At 40.2% G+C, this 26,980-nt stretch overlaps 1 protein-coding gene across 1 annotated transcript; it reads left to right on the top strand.

Annotated features, from left to right (window-relative positions):
• LOC109835346 (putative F-box protein At3g16210) lies at window positions 1,310–2,818 on the top strand (the record flags this gene model as incomplete). The annotated part of the gene is made up of 2 exons (XM_020403322.1): window positions 1,310–1,363; window positions 1,663–2,818. Coding segments are annotated over 2 exons (1,011 nt in total), but the record flags the coding sequence as incomplete, so codon positions are not given.

The raw sequence follows: 26,980 nt of genomic DNA on the forward strand, positions 1-26,980 counted from the left end.
TCTTTTTATGTTGTTTTTCGTTTAGCTTCTGAAATTTTACAGAGGAAATATGAGAGAGTTTTTCTTAAGCGCATCAGAATGTTCTATTCTGTTACAACTACAACTATGCAGTCTATCTCCTTCATAACGTAGGTATACTTCTCCTATAAAAGAGTTTTTGTCTTATTATGATACTAACAAGCCTGCTGAGACAAACTTCACGGGTTCTGTGAAATTTACCCTTTTATGGAATTCTGATTTGTTGGAATTTCAGAATCCATTTACTTTAACTAATTAATCTGTTTCGTGGAGAGCATTTTTTATTCTCACCATTGATTCTAAATTAAAAAAAAAAATTATAAAATTTGGCATCAGGTTGGGGGACTAATTTCATAAAACTTATAAACTTCGGGGAATAATTCCGGAATATGAATGATGGTCGCCAGGGAAAAAAATAGAAAAAGAAAAATAAAGACGTCCTAATCAAAATATGAACGATGGGCCCGGAAAAAATTCCTATAGTACTTAGGGGGTGTTTGTTTCATTTTTTTTTTGGGATATAGCATGGATTTCAAGTTTTGGGATGTAAAAAGAGGTTTTTTGGGGTTTTAGAATTCCATAAAACTTGTTTGTTTCAAAATAAGTTTTAGGATATTAAATCCCCAAATAATAAAAAAGTAATATATTTAAAGATTTGTAAAATCTTCTTTTTCATGTGGGATGTGGGGTGGATTTCGAAAGCATTATACAAATTATGGATTTCAAATTCTAAAAAGTTTGAAACAAACAAAAATATTACAAATTATAGTATTCCAAATCTCAAAATATTGTTGAAATAAAGTAAGTTTTAAGAATCCAAACCCATAACAATTACCTATGAATTTCAAATCCTATGGTGAAATTCATATCCTAAAATTATAGGATTTGAAACAAACACCACCTTAGCGTATGCAATTGTGCAGTAGACCTGGGATCCTATGACTACTGGGAGTCGACAATCCTCCAAATCAAAAGGCTCTCTTTATATATTGGATTGCAGGCAGCGCAGGGGAAACGCTGTTCATCTTTACCATAAACTCTCACCTCATGGCCTCTGTGAGAACCGCGGGAGCAGCGAATTCAAACAACGGGGCAGCCGACATCTCGCCTTCTTCACACCCACGGGTAATTAAGACGTTCTCACCTTTTCTTTTTAGTCTCTTTCTCGGCAAAGATCTCTCCTTACCAGAATATAATTTAATTAGGCTTTGGCTGCCCAGTCGGCGGTCCGGCTCCTGCCGTCGGAGGTAGTTTCCAGAATCCTCTCTTACCTACCGTCGAGACGTCGAGATCCCTGGCGAGGTTCCGCTGCGTCTGCAAGCAATGGCTTTCTTTATCCTTCGACCCCTACTTTGTCGAGAAGCATCAGCAGGCCAATATCAGGCTCCTGTTCTTCTCCCAAGTCTTCACCGCACCCAAGATAAGGCTCTACGAACTCGGGGACTGCCCCAGAGTGGAGGACTGCTCTTTTGATTTCAAACCCCAGTTCCGTAACGATCACTCGACTTACAAACTGTCCAACTCCGTGGACGGGTTGGTCTGCGTCACCCAACTCCGTGACGGTCGGCACCTATACTTGCTGAACCCCTTCTCGAAGGAGGTTGTCAGGCTTCCCCCACCACCGAGCGGCAGGAGTCCTTCGACCCCTACTTTGTCGAGAAGCATCAGCAGGCCAATATCAGGCTCCTGTTCTTCTCCCAAGTCTTCACCGCACCCAAGATAAGGCTCTACGAACTCGGGGACTGCCCCAGAGTGGAGGACTGCTCTTTTGATTTCAAACCCCAGTTCCGTAACGATCACTCGACTTACAAACTGTCCAACTCCGTGGACGGGTTGGTCTGCGTCACCCAACTCCGTGACGGTCGGCACCTATACTTGCTGAACCCCTTCTCGAAGGAGGTTGTCAGGCTTCCCCCACCACCGAGCGGCAGGAGGGGTAGAAAGAGCAATAGGGTCGGATTGGGGGTTGATCCCACCACAGGAATCTACAAGCTCGTCAGGCTATTCCGTAAAGAAGACAGATATTGGGATCCTTGGGGATGCGAAGTTCTCTCGGTGGGACCTCACCAAGAATGGCAGAACTTAGGAGACACTCCCTGTATCCTCTCGTGGTTGGATCAGGTTGCTGTGTTCGTCAATGGATTTCTCCACTGGTGGGCACCAGAACGTCAAGTCATGGCATTTGATCTAACTACCCACAAGTTCCAGCTGATTCCAACCCCTGAGCCCATGAAGGGGCATCATCGTGTGTTTTTGGTGGAGTCCGGAGGAAACCTTTGCTTCGTGGAGTATCCTTCTTGTCACCGTCGTTTCTCGACGATATGGAGGCTCGAAGACCGTGTCACACATAACTGGACCAAACGACACAACATTGATCTGTCCAACTTAAGACCTGGAACCTTATGTCGCTCCATTATCTGCATCAGAGGTCATGAGATACTGCTTGAGATAAAAGATGACAAAAACCTGATGATTTACTCTTACAATTTTTTTACCAAGACCCTTCATAGACGATGTAACCACGTCAAGCCCAGTGGCTTGGGTTTTATCACGGAGAGCCTCGTGTCGCCAAGAAGTTTGATCGGCAGCATATCCCACTAAGTTTATACGTATTAAGTTTATATGTATGTATGTACGTATGTATGTTTTGCGGTGCATTTGCACCAGAGATTTATGGCCCTAAGGTGTTCATTGTCATTAGAATTTGGGACATGGTCTCTTTCATAGGTGCACGACAGTTTAATAGCGACTTTTGGTTTCGACTTGTATTTGGATATTGACATAGCGACTTTTGATATCTCGTTGCATTTTATAGTACGTACTTTATATGTTCGTTCTGATTCAGACTTTATTTTATGGCAAACGGATTTTTTCACAGAAAGCTCGCACCCTATTATTGTTATGCTTGTCTGTGAAAAAGCTATTGTCGTCTTATTGCTCTTACCCCATTATTGTCTATGGATATTCTTAAAAAACCATTGTTGTGTCAAGAGTTATTCGTGTGCTATTGTGCAAGTGCAGATTGTATGGGTGAGTATATTTTCCCGATGTTTGTTGGGACACTCACAATTAAGTTTTAAAATTTGTATGGTCTGTGGATGTTTTGTTCTGCTTCAACGGCCACTCTACAATCTAATTTCTTCATCATGCATGTATGTACACTTTCCCTATGAACTGTCAGCTTGTTTTATAGTCTTCTCCTATTCTGATAAAAACAAGATTGCTAAGTGCTTTATTTTTCTCTACATGCTCCCTTAAGAGCATCTCTTGTCATTTTATCGGCTGCATGGAACGAGGAGGCATTTTGATTGATTTGGATTTTGGATACATTTGAGAACGTATTTATCCAAACCAGTGTTTCAGAATTCAAGGAAATCAGTCACGTTTTGTCCATTGCAAGTCTCTTGAATGGAAAATAGTAACAAGATCACATCCAAATCCTAAATAGCAACATCGTGCACTTCATGGTAAGGCTTGAATGATTATATATGTCATAAATAAGATTTATTCAGTACGTGCAATTTGCCTTCAATTACGCAAGGCCGCTGAACTTTTCGTTATTCAAGCAATGTAGTCTTCTGCTGCCGTGCTACAAAGAGACCACCAGCAATAACCAATAAACAAAATTTGGTCAAGAATGATACTACAATCATAATCCTCCAATAACCATATTAAAAGAATAAAAAACAAGTTATTGCTTGCTGTTTCGTCAATTAACTCTATATACGCTGCTATTTGATCTTCTATTGCCACTCTGAAGCGCATTTATAGATGCTAGCAATCTCAAGTTCATTGCATATCAGCAACAATATATTATTGTTGTCGAAAATAAACTATAGTGACCTGAAGAGACTGATCCAATGACCATCGTAAATACTGGTTTTATAGCAGCAGGAGAATCAAAGGTTTGCCACAGATTGCCAGTGATCTGGTTGCGATGTATGTAAATCACGGGGTTCTCTCTTTGGAGCATGTAGAATTCTTGGTGAACTGGAGCTTCCAGAGAGAGTATGTGTTTGCTTGGTTGAACTTGAATCCTTAAACGGGATAGAGTGGTTGAGTCCTGTAATCATCATGCTATAATCTAATAAATTGTCAAATATAGTTATTGGGTGCAGTTCTTTACTTTATTTTGTAGATCCGAGTATACCTTGTAATTTGGAAAATCCTACTGAGTTTCTTATAGCTCTCTCTAGGATGTTATTTATAGTGTTTAAGGAAACAAAGAAGTTTGTCCTTAATCAATGTGGGACTCAACAATAGTAAACAACTACTCTCTCAACACCCCCCTTAAGCTGAGCATATATATCGCACATGCCTAGCTTCTTACAAATAAAATTCACTCGTGTCCTCATTAGAGGTTTAGTGAGAATATCTGTAAGTTGATGGCCTGATGGTATTTCTTGGCTCTAATGATTCTCTTCTTCATCTTCTTACAAATCAAGTGGCAATCAATTTCTATGTTTTTTGTCCTCTCATGAAATATCGGGTTTTCAGCTATGTAAATGGCGGTCTTGTTATCTCTATACAAGCTCATGCGACACTCCAGAAGATAACCAATATTTGTTAGTATATCTCTAGCTCAGATCATTTCGCAAGTCAAATTCGCCATGGCTCGCTACTTGGACTCAGTTGTAGATTGAGAGACCATGCTTTGTTTTTTACTATTCCACGATATTATATTTTCTCCAAGAAACACACAAAACCCAGTAGTTGACCATCTATCCTCAGGAGATTCGGCCCAATCTGCATCTGCAAATCTTGCAACTCTCATGTGACAGCTATCTAGATATAGTACTCCTTTTCCTTGAGTTTTATTGAGATACCTAAGAATCCTTTTCACAACTTTTTCCTAGTTGTCGAGAGAAACTGATTGACTACACTAACAGAAAATATAATATCTAGTCTCGTAAATGTTAGGTAGTTTAGTTAATTTCACTATAAGTTGCCTGTATTCTTTGATATCCTTCAGTAACTCCCTCTAAGTCGATAGTAGTTTGATCTTATCATCCATAGGTGAGTTAATGCTCTTGCATTCTGACATCCCAGCATTTAGCTAATATCAAGTACATATTTTTTCTAAGATAAGAGATCCCCTTTTTCAGTCTAGCTACCTCGATACCCAGAAAATATTTTAAGGATCCAACGTTCGTAGTTTGAAATTCTTGTTGCAGATACTTATTTTAATGACTAATGCCCTGTGTATCATTGTCAGTGATCACAATGTCATCAATATATACAACCAAAAGGATCTGCTTCCTACCATAAAATCGTCAGAAAACTAAATGGTCTTTCTGAGCTCCGATGAAGGATAAAGATCTGGACAACTACAGCAAAAAGACCAAACTAAGCGCTTAGAGATTGCTTTAAACCGTAGAGAGATTTCTTTAATTTGCAAACATTTCCACACTCCCCCTGAGAAACAAAAGTTGATGGTTACTCCATAAAAACCTCCTCATCAAGAATACCATTAGGGAATGCATTTCTAACATCTAACTAATGTAGTGGCTTGTGATAGCTTGCAACAATCGAAATAAAAATGCAGACAAATGTCATTATATCTACAAGAGAGAATGTATCGATATAATCAAGGCCATAAATCTATGAATACCCCTTCGCAACTAGTCGATCTTTGAGGTGAGTCGGAGAGCCATCTGGATTTACTTTGATTGTGTAAACTCATTTACAACCAACCCTCTCTCTTCCCTGGTGGTAGGAAAACAAGATCCCAAGTCCCTTTTCTTTCTAAGGTCGTCATTTCCTTTTTCCTTACTGTTGTCCAACTTGGGGGTAGATAGAGCTTCTGATGAATTATTGGGAATCGAGTTAGAACCCAAAGAAGATGTGAATGAGTTATATGATAGAGTTAATGAAGCGTAAGAGACATAGTGTGTAAGAGGATACCAAGAACTTTGAGAACAAGATCTATTATCCTTTCGGAGGGCAATGGGAAGATCATCAGTAGCCTAAGCACTTGGCTCTATGAGTATATTTTGACTTGCTAGTATATCAAGCTCTTGGATGGATTGAGATGATAGCTCAAGCTACGAAACAATATGTCTTGTATAAATTTGAACAGGTTTCGTAAATTTAGATGGTAGTTCTATTTGTACAGCAGCCTTAGAGGGAACATTGACGGTGATTTTCCTAACAAGAAGGTAATTATAATCAGCGGGAGGGTTTAAGAATTTATCAAAGGTAGCATGCTCTGATTTTTTCTCAAAGAAGGCAACATCAGCTGAAATAATATATCGATTCAAGGATGGGCAATAACTTCTGTACACTTTTTGAGTCCTAAAATATCTAAGAAAAATTCCCTTAAGAGATCGCAAATCTGATTTCGTCCATTGAGAACTTTGATTATGAATAAAGCATAGAGACCCCAAGATCTTTGGAGGTAAATGAAAAGCTTCTTCATGCGGATATAAAAGGGACATCGGGGTTTTATTCTTTAAGGTAATGAGGGTAGTCCATTGACTAGGTAGCATGCTGTCAAAATGGCATTGCCCCAAAAATATTTTAGAACTTGAAAATGGTATAAAAAGGTCCTAGCAAATTCTAACAAGTGTATGTTCTTGCGCTTAACATTTTATTTTGTTGGGGGTGTGTAAGTACAAGAAGACTGATTTAAAATTCTATTTTGTTCCAAATATTTTATGAAAGAGTTTTCAAAAAATTCCTTAACATTATTTATCCTTAAATTTTTTAAGGTACTGTGAAATTGATTTTTAACATCACCATAGAAAACTTTAAAACAGAGAACACCTCAGAACGACTTTTCAGCTGGTAAATCCAAGTCTTGCAAGAAAAGTCATCCATAAAAATAATAAAATATTAAAAACTAACTTTAGTTGGAACATAACAAGGATCCCATATGTCAGAATGGACTAAATCAAAAGGGTTTAGTGATTCGCTTATTGACGCAACTCGAGAAAGACACCAGTTAGTGTTTTCTGAGTTGACATGACTCACACTCTACAAACTTGAAATGATTTAAATCTAAAATCAAAGTTTTAAGAATTGAAAGAGGGAACGACTAAGCCGACAATATGCTTCAAAACCTGATGTGGAGCTGAAACATGCAACCTGGGTAGGGTCAAAGTTCAGTTCGTACAAGCCGTTTTGCTTACGTCCAGTGCCAATCGTCCTCCTCGTCCCAAGTGTCTAAAAACATGTAGAAAAAAAATATTACCATACAATTTAATGCTTTAGTAATTTTACTAACAGATAAGAGATTAAATAAAGAACGCAAAAGATATAGTACAGAGGAAAGTGGAATGATATTAATATTGGTAGATCTAACACCCTCCACAGGTGTGGTGGATCCATTAGATAGTACTATTGAAGGAAAGAATGTGGTAGGTGTACAAGAGGATAATATATCACGGTTCCCAATCATATGATCATTTTCTCCTGAAAAGTATGAGGCGACGACGATGTAAGGCAAGTAGTGGGTTTACCTGTCTGAGCTAGCGTAACCATAGTAGAAGAGAATTGAGTATTATTCACTTGCTGAAATGATTGAAGCTGAAACTACTCAAACTATGACATGTGTCTTCATCCATGGGACTCTCTTGTGTAGCCACATGTGCACTCTGGGGTTATTTTCCCTGTAGCTGAGAACAATATTTCATGTGACCCAATTTCTTACAATAATGATAATACATAAATGGACCAAATGAATCCTCCCATGTAGCTCCTCGTGAACTAGTACTTCGTCCACCCTATGCTTCAAACTGTCCTCCACGTTGTAGGCTGTCTAAAAATTACTACGTATATTTGATCCCCACAAAACACTAATGTTGAAAGTTATAATCTAACAACTTTCACATTAGCCAATGAGAGTTACAAATTGACAACTCTCACCATAACAAACGAAAGTTACAATCTGACGACTTTCATGATAACAGATGAACGTTACAATCTGATAACTTTCGTGACAACAGATGAAAGTTATCTGATGATTTTCACAACAACAGACGAGAGTTACAAATTGATGACTCTCACATTTCAAAGAGTCAAATGTAAGGATTACAAGATGGCGATCCTTGCAATACTCAAAGAAAGAGATTATAATTAATGATCTCTTCAAAGCAAAACGTGAGGGACATCCCTGCGTTCTAGCTCTAAAACGCAACGGTCATCCCCACGTTTTAGCTCTACAACACGAGGGTCACCCCCACGTTTTAATTCCAAACGCGAGGCTCACCTCCGAATTCCGAACTCCAAACGTGAGGCTTACCTCCGTATTCTAAACTTCAAACGCGACTCTCACCTTGGCGTTTCAAAGAGCTGAACGCGAGGCTCGCTCCAGAGCGCGAACCTCATGTTGACTGTTTTTAACATGATTTGAATGGTTTCAAAATCGTTTTTTCACATAATGGGGTCATTAAACCCCTATCATGGAGCGAATTAAGGGGCCAGTTACTCTCCTAAAAGCCTATAAATAGCTAAGAATTCAGCAGAAGAGGGATCTTCTTTTGGATCATCTTTGATTGGCTTTTGTTGAAGCTTTTGGGAGCTTATGGCTTGGTTCTTGAACCATTTTGGATTATCATTCTTGAGATTGGTTCTATGGCTAAAATGGATTCATTTCCTCTCTGAAATCAACTCTTTCTTAGAGTTCAAAACTTGTTACGAGTTTAAAACTTACCCTGCAAGTTCTTCTTAACTCGTTTAGAGTTTCAAAACTTGCCTTGCAAGTTTTTCCAAACTGGTTAGAGTTCAAAACTTGTTCGGCAAGTTCTTCTAAACTCATTTAGAGTTCAAAACTTGCTTCGCAAGTTCTTCCCGATATCGAGTCAAGAGGAATAGATAAAGTTCCACAAAGCTATGTGCTCGGATGATCAACATGATACAAGATTCAAACTCTTATCGACACCAAGAAGAACCCAACTTTAAACAAAGGGAAGGATCTTCATCGATTCCTTCTCTCTTTTTTAAATTGGGAAACTGATAAAGAAGAGTTGTAATTTTTTTTCTAAGTTAGTTAGAGAGAGATTGTAAAGAGAGATTGTATTTATTCTTTTCCTAAGTCAGTTAGGAAGATTAATACAAATTCGTTTATTCTCATTTCTTCTTTAAAATTTTTCCCACAAACACACGTCTACCAAAGCAACCTCTACCATGATCACCCGCTCGACTAGTTGTCTGTCTTTTCTGTGTGACGAGAACATACATAGTTGCAGACTCTGCAGTAGTATTTGCTGGCGAAGCTTGCACTGCGGCTCTCAAAAGGTAATATGTCACTGCAAAAGAACATATAGCATAGCTCCCAATAACTTGTGGCCTTGCTAAATTATAAGACTGTGAAAGAGAACCAAAAAAGTGAATGTCATCAGTTGATCCCACTGATCTTGTATCTTCTGAATATCCACCATAATAGAAAAAATCTGTCTCAGTTCCTTTGCAGGATGATTGAAGTTGTCATAATGCTCCTCAAAAGTCTAATTATGCTCATCCATCCTAGCCTGAAATAACTCTTGAATGACATCATACGCCCGATTGGCGTGTCCTTGGCCTGAGCATAATTGTTCCAAGAACTTTCACACTAGTGTCATCTTGTTTTTAGGAGATAGTAACTAGTACAGGAGGGTCTGTAAGCTAATCATCTTTTTCCATGTCCTAAAATATAAACTATAAACAATTGCTTTCAAAGTATGTAATTGGACCTATTCAATTTTGCCTGTGATCTTGCTAGAGAGCACCTTCGTGTGGGTCTTCATCTCATCAATGGAAATATTAAAATTACTGGAGGGCGCCATCAATACAACAAATAAGATCCTTCAACAAGTAATCTCTAAATAATAAACTGTCAACCTCACTCAACAACAAATTAATTTCCAGTAATCAAATCATCAACAACTCAAAACAAGTAATTAGTTCAATAAGTAAAATCATCCCGTAAAGAATGACTTACCATTTATCTCAAAGAGATTGTGAATAACTGATCATAACATAGAGCTACTTAATTAACCAAAGATCTATAAAGGTCTAGGAGATAAGCTAAATGATTAGCTAAAAATCTATGAATATATAGTTAATAAGCTAAATGATTAGTTGAAGATCTCTAAAGATCTTGTTAATAAACTAAATGATTAGCTTAGCACCTTTTTAGGGGTGGGTGTGTGTCACGCCCTGGGTCCAAAATGTGATAATTTGGAGCGTGACTCGGTCGGCAATGCAACCATACAGTTACATTCACGCATCTGGATCATCCTGTATACAGATATATTACCAAAAGAACTACTACATAGAGCATGTAACTAAAATAGCAAAGGAACTAGATAGATAAAGAAAACTCTGAAAAGATAAATTTCTCTTACATGTCCACAACTCTTCAAAGTAGGAAAGAGGAAAATACATCTTAGTCTGAAGTACCACAAGTGATTACAAGAAAGACTCAATAACTGAAGCTGAGAGAGAGAAGATGATCACTGTCGCTGGTCTTAATTCTTAAAGTACTCTTGGTCCTGCGAAGAAAGAACAATTTCCAAGTCTGGGCATGCAAACCCCAAGAGAGTCAGAAAACTCCCAGCAAGCATGTAAAATGAGGAAATTATGCACGTGTAAGTATAAGTGGTAGATATAAAGAAACGATAAATTCTAAAGTTTCAGTGATAAAAGAAAATGCTACTCTTATAGATCAAAATAAGATAAAAACTCAATTAAAGATGATAAAGGAAAATTACTAAACATGTATATCAAACAAAGTCTACCCTAAAGCATACATCTTATACCCTATACTAAAAGGAGGTAAACTAAACATGTATATCAAACAAAGTCTACCCTAAAGCATACATCTTATACCCTATACTAAAAGGAGGTAAGATTTAGAAACCCACAATATGAGAGATGAGTACGTCGAGGGAATAATCCAAACAAGGAAACCATTGTATATACCATATATCTCAAATTGTAAATCTCTAAATATCAACTCCCAAAATTCTATACACAACAATATCAATATGCATCACCCATATTTCATCCAGGTCCATACCGTGCATGCCAAATCTATCACAAAGCATAAAAACACATTATTCTTAATTTTTACATGTTATTTGAATTAGAGAAGAATATTTTCATGTATATAAATCGGTTCCCCGTAAACCGTCCCGGGAACACGGCTTCAAGTCAGGAATTGGCTCTTTGGCCCATGTATATATATAACTCAGGATATCTGGAATGCGCATATGCCCATTTATATACATGTTATATTCTTCGTCTAATTCCCCTTTATAAATCCCATGTTTGTCGATTAAATTTTAAATGACAGTGCATGAAATGTTGTGCACTAACCACAGAGTTACCGTGGAACGACTTCTGTAAAACTATGAAAATAACCGTCACCCAGAACATGTCTAATCAAGATAGGTGCATCGTCTAGTCGATGATATAATAGTAATAGCCAAGGAAAAAAATCTCATATCGGGATGTCGATATCGAGAGCATAGCCATGCTATGAAAGCACGCTTATAAATCACATTTAACAGAAGTTGTCTTCATGCATAGTCGGACCTATTTAGAGTCACTATATGATCAAACATATCTTTAGGTGATCACACATCATCATCACAATGCATACATAGTCCAAGGTCTACAAGAACCCAAAAAATACTCAAAAGAAAAAAAAATATAAAGGTGTATCTCACATATTTTTAATCCGGAATGATATAAGTAAAACGACTCTTCATAGCTCTTAAAATCATTGTAGTGGCTATAAAAATTGAAGTTTATAGAAAAGCTTATTGAACTTAAATAAAGTCATGGGTGATATGCCTAAATCGGGAGAAAAATAGTTCACAATAAATAAAACTATTTATTTATAACTATCTAATGTCATTTATGAGATGTAACCTATGCATTTGGGGGTAAATTTGGTAGGCACTACCAGCAAGATAAGTCAACACACAGGAGGATTTATTCATGATTGTATGCAGACATAATGGCAGCTAGTTCAAGTGAAGCCTGCATTTTTTTTCCCCGGAACCGATAGAACTTTCTTTAATTCAAGAAATAGCTATCCTATCAATTTATTATGTTACTCAGTGAGACCCAGCAGCTAGTAGCGAAATATATGTTAAACAATAGAAACATGACAGACAAAACTAACACAAAATGTACATGACATATTGGTAACTAATATATGTCAAATACAACAGATGCAGGTAACAGCCCCCACATGCTCACACCATCACTCAAGTAAGGAAACCATATATAAGTTGGCAGATGTTTGAATATTTCTTCAAAACAAATAAAAAAATATTTAAAACAGATACTAAGTCATAGCAAACCAATATAACAGTAAAACAAATATATTAACACATTAAACTCATTTTATTAGCACTCATAAGAAACTCAACGCCAAATCATGTTAATATTTTTTAATTTATATATTCAACCTCACAGGCTATGCACACGTTAACCTATTATACCCAAAGTTTTTCATTTACTTTAAAACCCACGTATTTCTATATGTTCTCATACACCCAAAATATAGGATTGGCTGCAAACTGGAGACTGGAGAATGACCATCGGATAAAAGTTTGCCACGCTATTTTTATAGTCTTATGAATCAAAGAATTGATTCAATTGGATTTCTCAGACAAACTTGCCATTGAATAACATCTAGATTCAGTTAAACCTCTAACAAGACCAAGTATGTATGGGTTTTTTTTCCTGTATACCCCCAAATCTATCCCATCCGATCACCAAAGTCACAAAGCGTAAGAGCAAATTGGGAAAAATGCTTCCATGAATATGAGCTTAAAAATTAGAATTTTAATTGAGGAAAAAGAGATACTTGCATAATAATAATTGATGAAAGCTTTACTGACAAACTGATGGCCATTATCATGCACGATTCACCTTGGAACATTGTATCGGTAAATAATATGGTGTTTGATGAATTTGATGACGTCGCTTGTCTTTACTTCTTTGAGTGGAATCACTTCGACCTAATTGGAGAAGTAATTAGTGATTGCCATGATGAAGCGATCACCTCTAACTGACGGTGGGAAAATAGGACCAACAATGTCCATTTCCCATGTCTCAAATGGCCATGAGGTAGCCGAAGGGTGTAAATGCTCCGGGGGTTGGTGCATATAATTTTCATGTACTTGATACGCATAGCATCACCGAGCATAGTCAACTGCATCCTTAACCATGGTTGGCCAATAATATCCCATTCTTCTGAGTCGATCGTAGAGTTTGGGACCAGATTGGTGCACACCGCAGGTTTCATCATGCGCTTCCTTAAGAGCTTCTTCCGCCTTTTTGGTTGAAAGACATCGAAGTAGCAAACTGTCATATGCGTGATGATATAGTATCTGGGTCACCGTAATATAATAAGATCTCAGTGTTCTTCATCGGACCGAGTCTCTTTTTTTATGTTTTCTGTTAAAATACCGTGCAAGACATAATTAATAATAAGGAAACGTCAATCTCGGGGTTCGAGTTTACTTCTAGTCGCATGCGCTTCTTTGGCACCCAAGGTGCATTTTGGTATAAAGAGTTGATGAGTTCTCACGGTGACCAATTGTTCTATTTTGGGAGGCTATGCTAGAGATACTGCTAATGTTACCAGTGCATCTGCATATGCATTTTGGAGTTGCAGGATGTACTCGATGAAAAATTCTTCAAACGAGTCTGTCATCTCAACGACCACCTTATGGTACAGAATCAAGCTCTGGTTTCTGACTTCGTACTCTCCACGCATTTGGTTGACTATTAGTTAAGAATCACCAAAAGCTTCGAGATACTCAACTCCCAGCTCTTTGGCGAAACTGAGTCCATTGAGCAGCGCATTATACTCGGCTATATTGTTGGAGCATTTCCCAATTAATGAATGGGCTCAGGGTATCACATGCTTCTCTGGGGAAACTAGGACATCTCCGACTCCCATAGAGATTTTAGAATTACCAGGAACACTCGCCACATTGGTCGCTCGAGAAGCATCGTCAAAGTATAATTTCCACACTTGATGATGTAAGATAGTGTTGACTTCGTGGGTTTCATCCAATAAATCTTCATATAATTTGGCTATGTCCGTTGTAGGGTTAGCCACCAGAAGATCACAAATCGCCTGTCTTTTAACCAACTTCTGTTGCTTGAAGTGCAGGTCGTATTAGGATAAGAGCAATGCCTATTTTGCTAGAGGCCAATTCATAGAGGCTGGTTACGTCATGAATACCCAGATTGGTTAACATTGGAGATGACATAAATCATCTACCCAACAAGCTAGTACCACATCATTTGGATGGTGAACACCAAAGCGAGGCACTCCTTCTCGATCATCGGATATCAAGATTTAGCACCTACTAAAGTCCGACTCTAATAATATATTGCATGTTGTAGGCGTATAAAACTGCCTATGGGTCCCTTAGCACAGATCGGCACGGTGATTCGACAAACCAACGAACCATCGGGCGATGTATCCAAGCGTGATCGTTAGACCACAACATCGAAGCTAAGTAAGATGCGACGAAGCGGATTAATGAGGCGACAAGGCTAACGAACCACACGCAAATAACGGAATAAATCCACTCGCGTGCGGAATCAAGCTAACGGTTCGGTGAGTCAACGAGTCATCCAACTGTGGAACGGATTCGAACTCGAACACCGAAGCGGATTTACTGCCAAATCAGGATCCGGACTGCCAAATCAGAGCTCAGATCAACGACGAAGCTCAGATAAACCGCAAAACCGGAAAACGGACACCACGCTCAGATCTGGGCCCAGATCTGGGCCCAGATCCGCTTTCAGAGGCTATAAATAGAGGGCTATGGGCTCATTTGTGAAAGGTTGGAATTTTGGAGCCGAAACTCTGCTGGATTTAGAACTCACCTTCGGATTCAAAGCTTAGAAGACTCGGTCTCTCAGATCTGGTTCATGGCGATCATCCACGCCAAATAAGGTAGGAGTTTGAGAGAGATCAGATCTGAGATCTACACGGTTTCCCTTCCGGATCAGAGCTTGGTCTTTGATCCCGAGAAGAGTCTCGATTTCGCTTGGTCGATTTCGATTACTAAAGGCTATTATTTCCTTGGTGAAATAGTACACCCGACTGTTATTTCCTTCGTGAAATAACACCCGTCATACCGTATAGATCCGACCGGATCAAGATCGCGCGGTGATCCACGGATTAACCCCGACGCAGGTGAAGAACCCACACAAGCAAGAGACCGCAAAACAGGATCTTGCGATTTGTTCAAGGAAAGTTATAATTTTTATTTTTTCTTTGATTTTGTTGTAACCGGATCTTATAAAAAGACCGGATTTTTTGTAATTGAAAAACTATTACTTGAGAAAGCAATGACATCAATGAAAGCAATGACATCAATGAAAGCAACTTTCACCGCGAACAATCTGGCGACCATAGTGGGAGCCACCGATCTCGCTGCCGAGATCGTTGCGTCGTAGCCGCAGATCTCGACGACCACAGTGGGAGCCACCGATCTCGCTGCCGAGATCGTTGCGTCGCAGCCGCGGATCTCAATCTCGGTCGAGGAGGAGGTCGAGTATGAATTCGACCAACAAAAGAAGTTCGAGGAGTATCTGTCATCCTCCGGATCCACCTCCCCCCGCAAGTCCAAGAAGTTCTCCTCTAGGAGAAAAGTCCGTTGGTATGAAGAAGTGCAGAATGCTAACGAAGACCTCATCCCAATTGATGCCAAAGTTGCATCGGGTGAAGCTCCACCGACCTCCAACCAGGTCAAGCCTGTTCTCCCCAATTCCTCCGCCGCTGAGGGCGTAGTGACTCTCTCAAAGAGAGCCCGCCAGAGGCGACGTCAATGCCTGGCGCGGCAACTCGCGAAGGCAATGGAGTCCACTGACGGAATCCGCTATAACGCGGATCTGAAGAGCAGGAGAGGCAAACAGCCTCAACAAACAATGACTGGCAGCTCCTCCAAGCCGCCAACGAATGAATGGATCCGTGTCAAACGGAATCGTTCAACACTTGATGAGCACATTCACAAGCGCCGTGCACTGTCAGCGCAAGTACGGGCTCAAGTCCAAGAAGCCCGCAGAAGACTGCAGAAGGAAGTGACCAAAAAGCCACCACCAACCCGCCAAGTCTGGAGGCCGAAGTCTAAAATGGCGATTCAGGCTAAAGAGCGACCTTTGCAGCCTTCAGCAAAAGTTCAACCTCCGGCGAACCAACCTAAATTGTCGATAATTCCCATAGCTACTCCGGGAGATCACGCAGAATCATCCCGAAGAAAGAAGTCAGTTTTGGAGCGCCTCGGTCCACTTCCCGATAGACGATGCAAAGCTCCGGTTCAAGAACGTTTGGGCCCGATAAAGAAGCCCTGAACGACTCAACATGCTGGGAGTCGCCGCCACCCTCAACATGACAAAGAGATCAGGGCAGCTAGGCGCACCAATTTACGCATTGAAGTCCAGGAGCCCGCTGAGAACTCACGCCAACAAAGGCATGTTTCGAGGTGCGTGACTCTTGAAAGCCCAAAGAAAGCAGTTCGCCCTCAGAAGGAAACATTGTCGTCTGATGACGATAGCGTTATACCTTAGAAGTCATGCCAACACACGATAGGTTACTCCGACCTTCAAGCAGACGAGTTGTACTATCGTGTTGGGGGTACGAGTAAAAACATAAAAAGGAGTCCTCGAGAACTAGAAACTCAATGCCCCTGTTCCAAACTCATTCGGGCAGTATTGTCTGAGTGCAACTGCATCAAGACAGTTCCCAAAAAAATTTCGGTTTTCGAAAGACTCGGTACCGAAACGTCAAAACCAAGGCATAGGCGTTTCCGACAAAGAAGAACGGTGGTTGAAGATGGAGAATTTCCGAGGGTCACCACTAATATGACCAGCAAAGGGACATCGACACAGGATAATCCCAAGTCGATTCCGGAAGTACCCCGGCGTGTAACACGTCTGCAGTCTGGAGCCATCATACGAGCAACTTATGGTAGGATTAGGACAAGGTTACCTTCAGAAGATGAAGAATCGGATGCCGGCCCCGCGGTCGCATCAGATAATACGGTATCCAGCGAGGGACAACCCCGCGAGTCACTTATGATAAGTGCGGAACAAGTGGCCAAGATGCTCGAAGAAGCCATGGCTAAACAACAGGAGAGCTTCAGGTTCGAAATGCATATGGTCATGCAGAATATGAGAGAAATGCATGACCAACAAATCCAAGCACTGACAAACCAGCAAGGCGAACCAAGTCGTCGTAACCAGGTTAATCAGGAAGATGAGGACACAAATGCGAATAAAGCTCATAATGCCAATAATCCTCCCGTCAATGCAGGGGGTGGTAACGAGAATGCTAGCGAAAACACAGGTGAAAGTTTGAAGATTAAAAACCTCGAGAGCAAAATTAATACGTTGATTTCCGCTCAAGAGATGAAGAAGACGGGCATTCCTTGTCCATACCCAAGAGAATGGGAATCAATCCCGTATCCGGCGAAGTTCAATCTAATTAACTTCACGCCGTTTAATAGGATGGGTTTACCCACTCAGCATTTGATTTACTTCAAATCACACCGGGGGGTTATCTCTGGTAATGAGCCTCTGATGGTACGGTCCTTCGTTGGCACTCTTCGTGGAGCCGCCTTCGATTGGTATCGTCGCCTCAAGCTTGGAAGCGTGAATAGCTGGGACGACATGGAGACTAAATTCCTCACCAATTTCTTCGACGACGACACCGAGATATCCATCGGGTCATTGCTTGACGAGAAACAAAAAGACGGGGAATTGGTTGATACCTTCGTCAAAAGGTTCCGAAACAAGGCGATCTGATGAGTTCATTCTCCAGACTTGCCACAACAACCTCGCATTGGACGTGTTGGAAGCAATGGGGACAGCACCGTCCAAAACATGGAAGGATTTGAAGGTCCGAGGAGAGCAAGCCGAACGCTTCCTCCGAAGGAAGAAAGCCGCGAGGAGCCAACCGACGGCGAATCTTCTGAACTCAAACTTCGCCTCCCGTGGGAAGGGAAAAACACCTACAACTACTGGTGGTGCTAATCAAACGTCACAACAGCAATCCCGAAGGCAGCAAAAGACTTCGGACCTGAAACTCCAAAAAGAGTATTCCTTTAAGGACGAAGACGTTCCAGCCATCTTTGAATCCCTCCTTGAAAACAACAAGATCAAGCTATCACCTATCGCAAATCGGGAGGAAGCTGACAATACTGCGGATCCGAAGTACTGTGCGTACCACAGGAGGGTCCTTCATCCCACCAAGGATTGCTTCTCTCTCAAGAATAGCATCCAAACATTGGTTGAAGCCGGCGTCATAACGCTAGGGTAAGCCAATTGAGAACGGCAAGACTCCGACAAGTATAAGAGTATAAACTGCTTCTCAATCCTCCGACCGGTATAAGAGGTTAAACTGCTCCCTGATACTCCAACATGTAAATGAGTCTAAACTGTTTCATTTCTTTCACGGGAAGTTCCTGGAGAATTTTTATATGTAATATTCTTAAGGATAACCTGGTCATGTAATTGAGTACAATGTCGGACCCAGTTCCACAAGGGAAGCTGGGGGTGTATTATTCATGTATCGGGAAGTTCTCGAAAGAATACCACAGGTGATATTCTTAGGGATAACTCAATCACTATAAAAGTGATAAGTAAAACATCCTTCCTCACAAAAATCCCCCACTGATCAAGTCAATTGACGGTGGGTCCACTAAATTTTCTGTCCGCCAATTCATGGCAATTTCCAAAGCTTGACGTGTTAAGTCCTGATTACTTAACATCAAAACCCTTCATCGAGTGGCCAGTACAAACCAGTATTTCTACTGCTACTTGTATTCCACTCCCTGTCCGTTCGGTCAAACCTTCCTACAGTTAGGACCAAATCCCCTCTCGATTCCTTCAATGAACGAGAGGCCGATAAATTGAGCGATCAAACCTTCCTACAGTTAGGATCGTCTTAAACCTCCCATTCGGTCAAACCTTCTTATAGTTAGAACCAAAACTAAAATCCCCTCTCGATTCCTCTAATGAACGAGAGGTCCACTTTCAAATCGAGTGATCAAACCTTACTACAGTTAGGATCACCTCAAATTCCCGCTTGGTCAAACCTTCCTACAGTTAGGGCCAAAACCACAATTCACTCTCGATAAACGAGGAATTCACCTTTAATTCGGTAATCCAACCTTCCGACAGTTAGCATTATCCGAATCTGTCCGATTCTCGGAGTGGAGATCCCACTTCTAGTTTCTTTTGCGCTGAAAATAGAATATAAAATTCTTCCTTTCCAGAATCAATGAATAGAATATAAAATTCTTCCTTCCTTGCATTTGGGTTCGCCTTCACCCAAAAAGAAGACCGGGAAATAGAATATAAAATTCTTCCTTTCCCATACCAACCTTTTCCAAGAATTTATCAATCTAGGATTCATCCTAGGAAGTTTATCCCGAATCCTAAGCAGGGATAAGCCTGCGCCTAACACGCGCTGCCGGTTTAGTCTTTCTCCGTAGAAAAAGACACCAGAGTTCGATTCTGGGGTATCCTATCCTGAAACCTAAGTAAGGATAAGTCAGTGTCTAATATATGTTGCCGGGTAGCCTATTCCCGTAACAATGGCGAAGTCTACGTATTCGAAGTCGTAGCAGCAAGTCTAAGGGAGTTCATTCTGTTAGCACAACGTCACATGCGGAACGGATTTAGACAATCCGCATACTAGCCCGACTCAAACGGTAGTCGGTAAAGGCTAATCAAATCCGTTGAAGGCTGGGGGTTAGCCAAAAATCCTAAAGTCAACGCCTAACACGCGTTGCCGGGTAGCCTATTCCCGTAACAAATGGTAAAGCCTATGTATTCGACATCATAGCACAAAGTCTCAGAGAATTCACTCTCTTAGCACAACGTTACATGCGGAACGGATTTAGACAACCCGCATGCTAGCCCGACTCAAATAGTAGTCGGTAAAGGCGCATCAAACCCGTTGATGGCTGAGGGTTTGCCAAAAATCCTATATATACGAAAGTCACTGACGCACCAGCCCCATTAGTTGGTCTCGTGACTTAGACATCCAACAAATTCGGGATAAGATCCACACGTGCAGATGAATCAACTTCAATAGTTGGTCCTACAGCCCCAGCATTTGGGACCGCCACGCTCCAACACCTTAAGACCTTAAACTGTGTAGACCCAAGGTTAACGCGTAGCAATGAAAGTCAACGCATATCGATGCAAAACCTTAAGGTCAACGCCGGTCAACGTGTAACCCTAGGTCAATGCCAGTCAACGCGTTGGGATCAAACAGTCAACGTACAACGTTCAAAACCCTAGGGTCAACGCGTACCCCCTAGGTCAACGCCAGTCAACGCGTTGCGACCAAAAGTCAATAAACAGTGATCTGAAACCCTAAGTCAGCACGATGTGACGGAGATAATCAGTTCAAACGAGTCTTGAAACGGACCAGACCAGGTTGAACCAGACCAGACCAGACTGAATCAGTTCAAATGAAGCTGAACCAGACCAGACCTGGCTGAATCAGACCAAACCAGGCTGACCCAGGCTGAACCAGTCCTGAACCAGTCCTGAACCAGTCTTGAACCAGGTTGAACCAGTTCTGAACCAGTTCTGAATCAGTTTGAACCAGTTCTGAACCAGTTTGAACCAGATTTGAACCAAAATTCAAATTGGAGCTGAACCGAGTGTCGAAACGACTTCAAAACGACCGACGGTCCAGTCCCTTATTTATTCACTCCTCTCCTATATATTCGAAGGGGTTGGAGGATTTTTTTGAGCCTAATTACTGCCTTTTTGGGTCATTATCAGGCCGGTTCAGCTCATTATCAGACCGGTTCGGCTCATTCGGATATGAAAAATACTCCAATAAGGTATACGAGTATAAACTATTCCCTATTTTTGGTTGAGAAGTTTCTGGAGAATATTTTTCTAAAAATATTCTTAAGGATAACTCAACAACACTACGCCGGACAACGCGTCGCAAATAAAGACTCAACGCCAACAATCGATGGTCAGTTCTATGTTGAACCAGCAAACACGAGCTAAAGATCAGAAAATCAGGAATCGACTTCAAGTTCAAAATTCCGACAACGGTCAGACAATAAATGCAGCACCGGAACACTTACAGATATTCGACAAAGCACCGAATAGCCTGAAGGATTGAAGGAATCAAGAACAGAAGTCATTCCAAGGTCCCGTTACACCGACTGAAGGTTAGGACAATCATATCCAAAGTATTCCAGACTCTTCTATAAAAGAACGAGGCTGAAATACTTTGGAGGGGGTATTTGTAGGCATATAAAACTGCCTATGGGTCTCTTAGCATAGCTCGGCACGGTGATTCGACAAACCAACGAAACATCGGGCGATGTATCCAAGCGTGATCATTAGACCGCAACATCGAAGCTAAGTAAGATGCGACGAAGCAAATTAATGAGGCGACAAGGCTAACGAACCGCACGCAAACAACGGAATAAATCCACTCGCGTGCGGAATCAAGCTAACGGTTCGGTGAGTCAACGAGTCATCCAACTGTGGAACGGATTCGAACTCGAACACCGAAGCGGATTTACTGCCAAATCAGGATCCGGACTGCCAAATCAGAGTTCAGATCAACGACGAAGCTTGGATAAACCGATAAACCGCGAAACCGGACAACGGACACAACGGCGAACACCCGGCCAAAACCGAGTCACTCAGGTGGCTCGGTGGCCGAGCCACACTCTGATCTGGGCTCAGATCTGAGCCCAGATCCGCTTTGATTGCCTATAAATAGAGGGGGCATGGCTCATTTTTGAAGGGGCGGAATTTTGGAGCCGAAACTCTGCTGGATTTAGAACTCACCTTCGGATTCAAAGCTTAGAAGACTCGGACTCTCAGATCTGGTTCTTAGCGATCATCCACGCCAAATAAGGCAAGAGTTTGAGAGAGATCAGATATGAGATCTACACGGTTTCCCTCCGGATCAGAGCTTGGTCTTTGATCCCGAGAAGAGTCTCGATTTCGCTTGGTTGATTTCGATTACTAAAAACTATTATTTCCTTGGTGAAATAGTACCCCCGACTGTTATTTCCTTCATGAAATAATACCCATCATACCGTGTAGATCCGACCGGATCAAGATCACGCGGTGGTCCACGGATTAACCCCGGCGCAGGCGAAGAACCCACACAAGCAAGAGACCGCAAAACAGGATCTTGCGATTTGTTCAAGAAAAATTATAATTTTTATTTTTTCTTTGATTTTGTTGTAACCGGATCTTTTGTAATCGAAAAACTATTACTTGAGAAAGCAATGACATCAATGAAAGCAACTTTCACCGCGAACACATGTTCGTGACCGTTGTCATCATGTTGTATGAGTAAAGCACTTAACGAGTGGTTCATTATCTTGATGTAAATCAAGAACAGATTACCCAACTTTGGTGCTACGAGAACATAGGGATTTGAGAGATATTCTTTGATATCTTAATATGCATTTTTGACATGTGTCATCCTAGATAAAAGATATGCCCTTCTTTGTGAGCTTTGAGAATGGTTGGTATTTCCCGAATAGGTTTGATATGAATCGCCGAATGTAAGCGAGTCGCCCTTGTAGTCCCCTGAGTTCTTTGAGGTTCTCGAGGGTTGCAATTCATGTATCTCCTTCACTTTGTCGGGATCAATATGGATACCCTTCATGGTGATGACGAATCTGAGGATTTTACTGTTGGACATTCCGAGGAAAGACTTGGTAGGGTTCATCTTCAATTGGTGACTGTGCATGAGATTGAACATTATCCTGAAGTCTTTAATGTGGTCATCTTTGTTACGACTTTTTAACGACCAAATTATCAATGTAGCATTCGACGGTCTTCCAAAGGTGTTTTTGGAAAATCTTCATCATTGCTCATTGGTACGTTGCGCCTATGTTCTTCAAGCCGAAGGGCATGATCGTGTAGCAAAAGACGCTGAGGTGTGTCCTGAATACGGTATGCTTTTTGTCATCTGGATACATCTTGATTTGATTGTATCCTGAGAACCTATCCGTGAAGGATATTCTTTCAAATCCACACGTGTTATCACTGATAACATCCGTGATAGGGAGATGAAAGTCGTCTTTTGGCTAGGCGGTGTTCAGGTCTCTAAAATCGATGTAGATCCTAATTTTCCCATTATTCTTTAGAACTGGAACGATGTTCACAAGCCAATCGAGATGTTGCTCTTCCTAGATGAAGCCTGAGTCGATTAGCTTTTAACTTCAGTCTCAATCGCTTTCATAGTTTGCAAACGAAACCGTCTTTGTTGTTGCTTGACGGATTTAGCATCTGGTTTAATGTTGAGGTCGTGAGTCACCATGTTTGGATCCAGTCCTAGCATGTCTTTGTAGTTCCAAGTAAAAATGCCGATATACTCTCTAATGAGAGCAACCAACTCTTCTTTCTCATCTAGTGGAACCCTATCACTGACGAAAATTAGTTTCGGGTTGGTTTCGTCACCCATGTTTACCTAGACCACTTTATCCTCAGTGGGAGGTTCTCTTTGTTCGAACCGGTCACCATATTAGATGTTTAGATGGTGGACCCATGGGTCTTCCTAAGTAAGAAGTTGATCATCTTCCCTTATTGTGGTGGGATCGACAGTGGCCATGTTTAACATCAAGCCTTTGAACATCTTTCCAATGTTGACGTCAAAGTCCTAATTTGAAGAATCAGACAAGTACCTGTCTTTATTTGCTAACTAGTCAATGACTTGCCAGCAGCATTCGTCTTCAGATGGAGAGACATAGCCTAAACTCCTTCTATACGCGTAGTAATTATTAGGTTTCCCCTTTAGTATATAAGCAGCCTTAGTCAGAACTCGAGGACCTCGACCGAAGCAAAGTCCTTCCCCAAGTGCGAGATTGTATCCTCATTTTTTCATGAGGTTATGTGCTTTTGAGTTGTATTTAGACAAGTGAGGACCAGTCTTTTCATCGTTGCTATTATCCCTTGAAAAATGGTCTGGTAGCGGAGACATCGCCCCTTTACTATAAATTATCTCCTTTTGACCCTTTTTCTTAGCAGGAATAACCAGGTCATCCTGAATGAGTCTTGTATATGCTTCTTTATCACACAAGATGAATGGAGCAGCATATATAAGTCGGGGTCATCGTATAACCCCTTCATTACCTTATTAAGAGAAGGTGAGTACTCTAAATCGTCATTTATTTTAGTTTTTGCAAGTTGCCAATTACAACTACCGTCTGACAATTCTCCACCATCAAGATTGATTACAAATGGTACAATATCATTCAATACAAAACCACCATCGTAATCAAGCCTAGCCTCGGTATCAGCTTCTTTTCCACAGTCCGTACCTTGGGTTGATGGTTTAGTATCAAATTCAGCATCGTAAAGAATAGAGTTGGTAAAATAATTTTACAATCCCTTAAACGGTTGCTTATCCGTGACTACGGTCTTCACCTCACTATTAGCGTCTATATATTTGAGATAATGATGGAGGGTGGAGGGGACTATAACATCACTATGGATCCAGGGTCAACCTAATAATAAGTTATAAAAGGTCTCTGTATCGATCATATAGCACGTGACCTCCGATTTTAAATCTCCGAGCTGGAACTTCACCCGGATTTTATCTAATGGCCTAGATTCACTAGTGTTAAATCCATAGATAACAGTGCTTGTAGATGCTAACTTGCTAGCGAGAATTCTGAGATTGTACATCAATTGGAGTAGCATAATGCTGATAGTGGAACCTGGATCGACTTTGATCCGGTTGACAAAGCTGGAATCGATGTATCCGGTAAAATATAATGGTCTATCGTGCTTCGAATTCCTTACTTGCATGTCCTTCTTGGTGAAAGTGATGCACGGGAATTATTTGGATGTGAGGTTGCAATGTTGAGCTGACGACTCTGGTTCTTCAGGGATCGGCTTGATCTGAGTGAGGAACACATCAGAATCGGCTAAAGCTTCTTACAAAGCCCCCGGGATGTCTTTAGATAGACGTAGTAACTTATATAGAGTTATCCTCACTGTGATGTTAGCTAGTTGGGCCATAATATCGAAGTGGTATAGAACGTTCAAACTTCACGATTTGTCTCTCCCAATCGAATTGAATCAAGACTACTTCGTGTACTGAACCTCTTGGTGCCGGGGCTCTTTATCCTTCTGTTTAGCTACAACCTCCTTTCGTTGAGGAGTTTCATCAGAAGGTTTGGTAGTGGTGGTAATCACCCCCTACTTAGATTTGTAGGGTCCTGTTTTGCTTATATATACCAAGTGTAGGATCGTGACCCTTAAGAATAGAGTACGCTCTTATAAAAATCTGCGGAAGCTTTACACTTAAACACTAGAGGGTGAGTTTGCAAAGTAGATTATAAATTGCAAAGAAAGAATGACAATCTTAGAAAATGAACATCACAAACACAAGCATGTATACTGGTTCCACCTCCCCGGTGTACATCCAGTCTCCAAGCAAATCCCGCTTGAGATTTCCACTATGATTTTGAAACCTTACAAAATCAAAAGCAAACCTGACCAATTTGCAAGACCATGCAAATTGCAACACCAATTGACAAGACCATGGCAATTGCCACCCAATCTCTAAACCAAGAGATCAACCCTCTCAAACTCGAGAGAAATCCTTTTTGAAGTAAGAACACAATTGATCCTATAAGCCTTGAATGTGTAGTGAAGTGCTGGTCTTTTGAGTTTTTCCAGATTCTAATTGTTAAGGGGTGTAAATGAAATGTTTTAAGACTCACTTAATATCTATAAACTCTAATGGCTAACATAGGGGATTTCTATTGTTAACCAACACACTAAGCATGTGTTAGTGTGTTCTAACACTATGTGTGTGCATTTGTGTGAGTGATCAAGGCTTGTACAAATTTCTAAGCAAAGAAAATATAAAATTACATTTTGACAATAAAATATATTTTCTTCTTTGCTTCATCTTGCCTTGAACTCATCTATGTCTTGAATATCTCTTTGAATATAATTGTTGATATAGCTCTGATACTGCAAAACAAATGTTAGCACATAATACACACAACATATAATATTTGTTATTATTAAAATAAACTAATCTTGGGGTCAAGATTCCTTACATTCTCCCCCTTTTTGATGATGACAAATATATGTTATTAAGATATAAAAATTTTAATCCCCCTATATAAAATCATTAAATAAAATCTTTTACTCGCCCTGCATCAAAGCATTAGTAAAAAGTTTAAAATTTTCTATATAACTCTCCCTTTGTCATTAACAAAAAAAAATAAACATAATTCTAGTTAAATTTTTCTTTTCCCGAGTACCTTAATAAAAATATTAAGCATTTTAGTACCATTTTATATTATATCATTAGGATTATCCCTTAGGAATCCAAATCCACTTGGAATTTGGTTTCCATTTATTAACATAAGTGTAAATCTTTGAATTGCAAACTTCATACATATAAGATGAAATATAATCATTCCTATCATGAATATTCAAATTCTTAGGAATCCATATATACTTATTTTGTTTAGCATGAATATTATTATTATTATTCTTCAAAACATAATCATTCTTTGTAAAATACTTAGGAGCAAATCCAATGCCAAAATGATTGTTTGAAAATTTTTAAAATGAGAGCAAATTATTCAAATTCTCTTTACTTTTATTGAATTTACTAACATTCAAACATATATCATCATATTTTAATTTAATAGAAGAAATATCTTTATCTAAAACATTAATGCGAATTTTTAAATCATTGCATTCTGATTTTAGATAAACATTCTCATTAGTCAAAATATGATTTTCTTTAAGCAATGATTTATTTTCCTCTTTCAATTCAATTACTTGAGAATTAGAAATAGTAGAAGAATTAAAATCAGAAATTTCTTCAAGTAATCTTTTATTTTCACCTTTAAGAAAATTATGTGAAGCCTTTAATCTCAAAAATGTTTCATATAATTCATTGAAAGCATCTAATAATTCTTCATTATTGCATACCTCATCTTCTTGTGCCATGAAGCACATG

This window comes from Asparagus officinalis, chromosome 3 (genome assembly GCF_001876935.1).
Source record: "Asparagus officinalis chromosome 3, Aspof.V1, whole genome shotgun sequence".
Classification (NCBI taxonomy): domain Eukaryota; kingdom Viridiplantae; phylum Streptophyta; class Magnoliopsida; order Asparagales; family Asparagaceae; genus Asparagus; species Asparagus officinalis.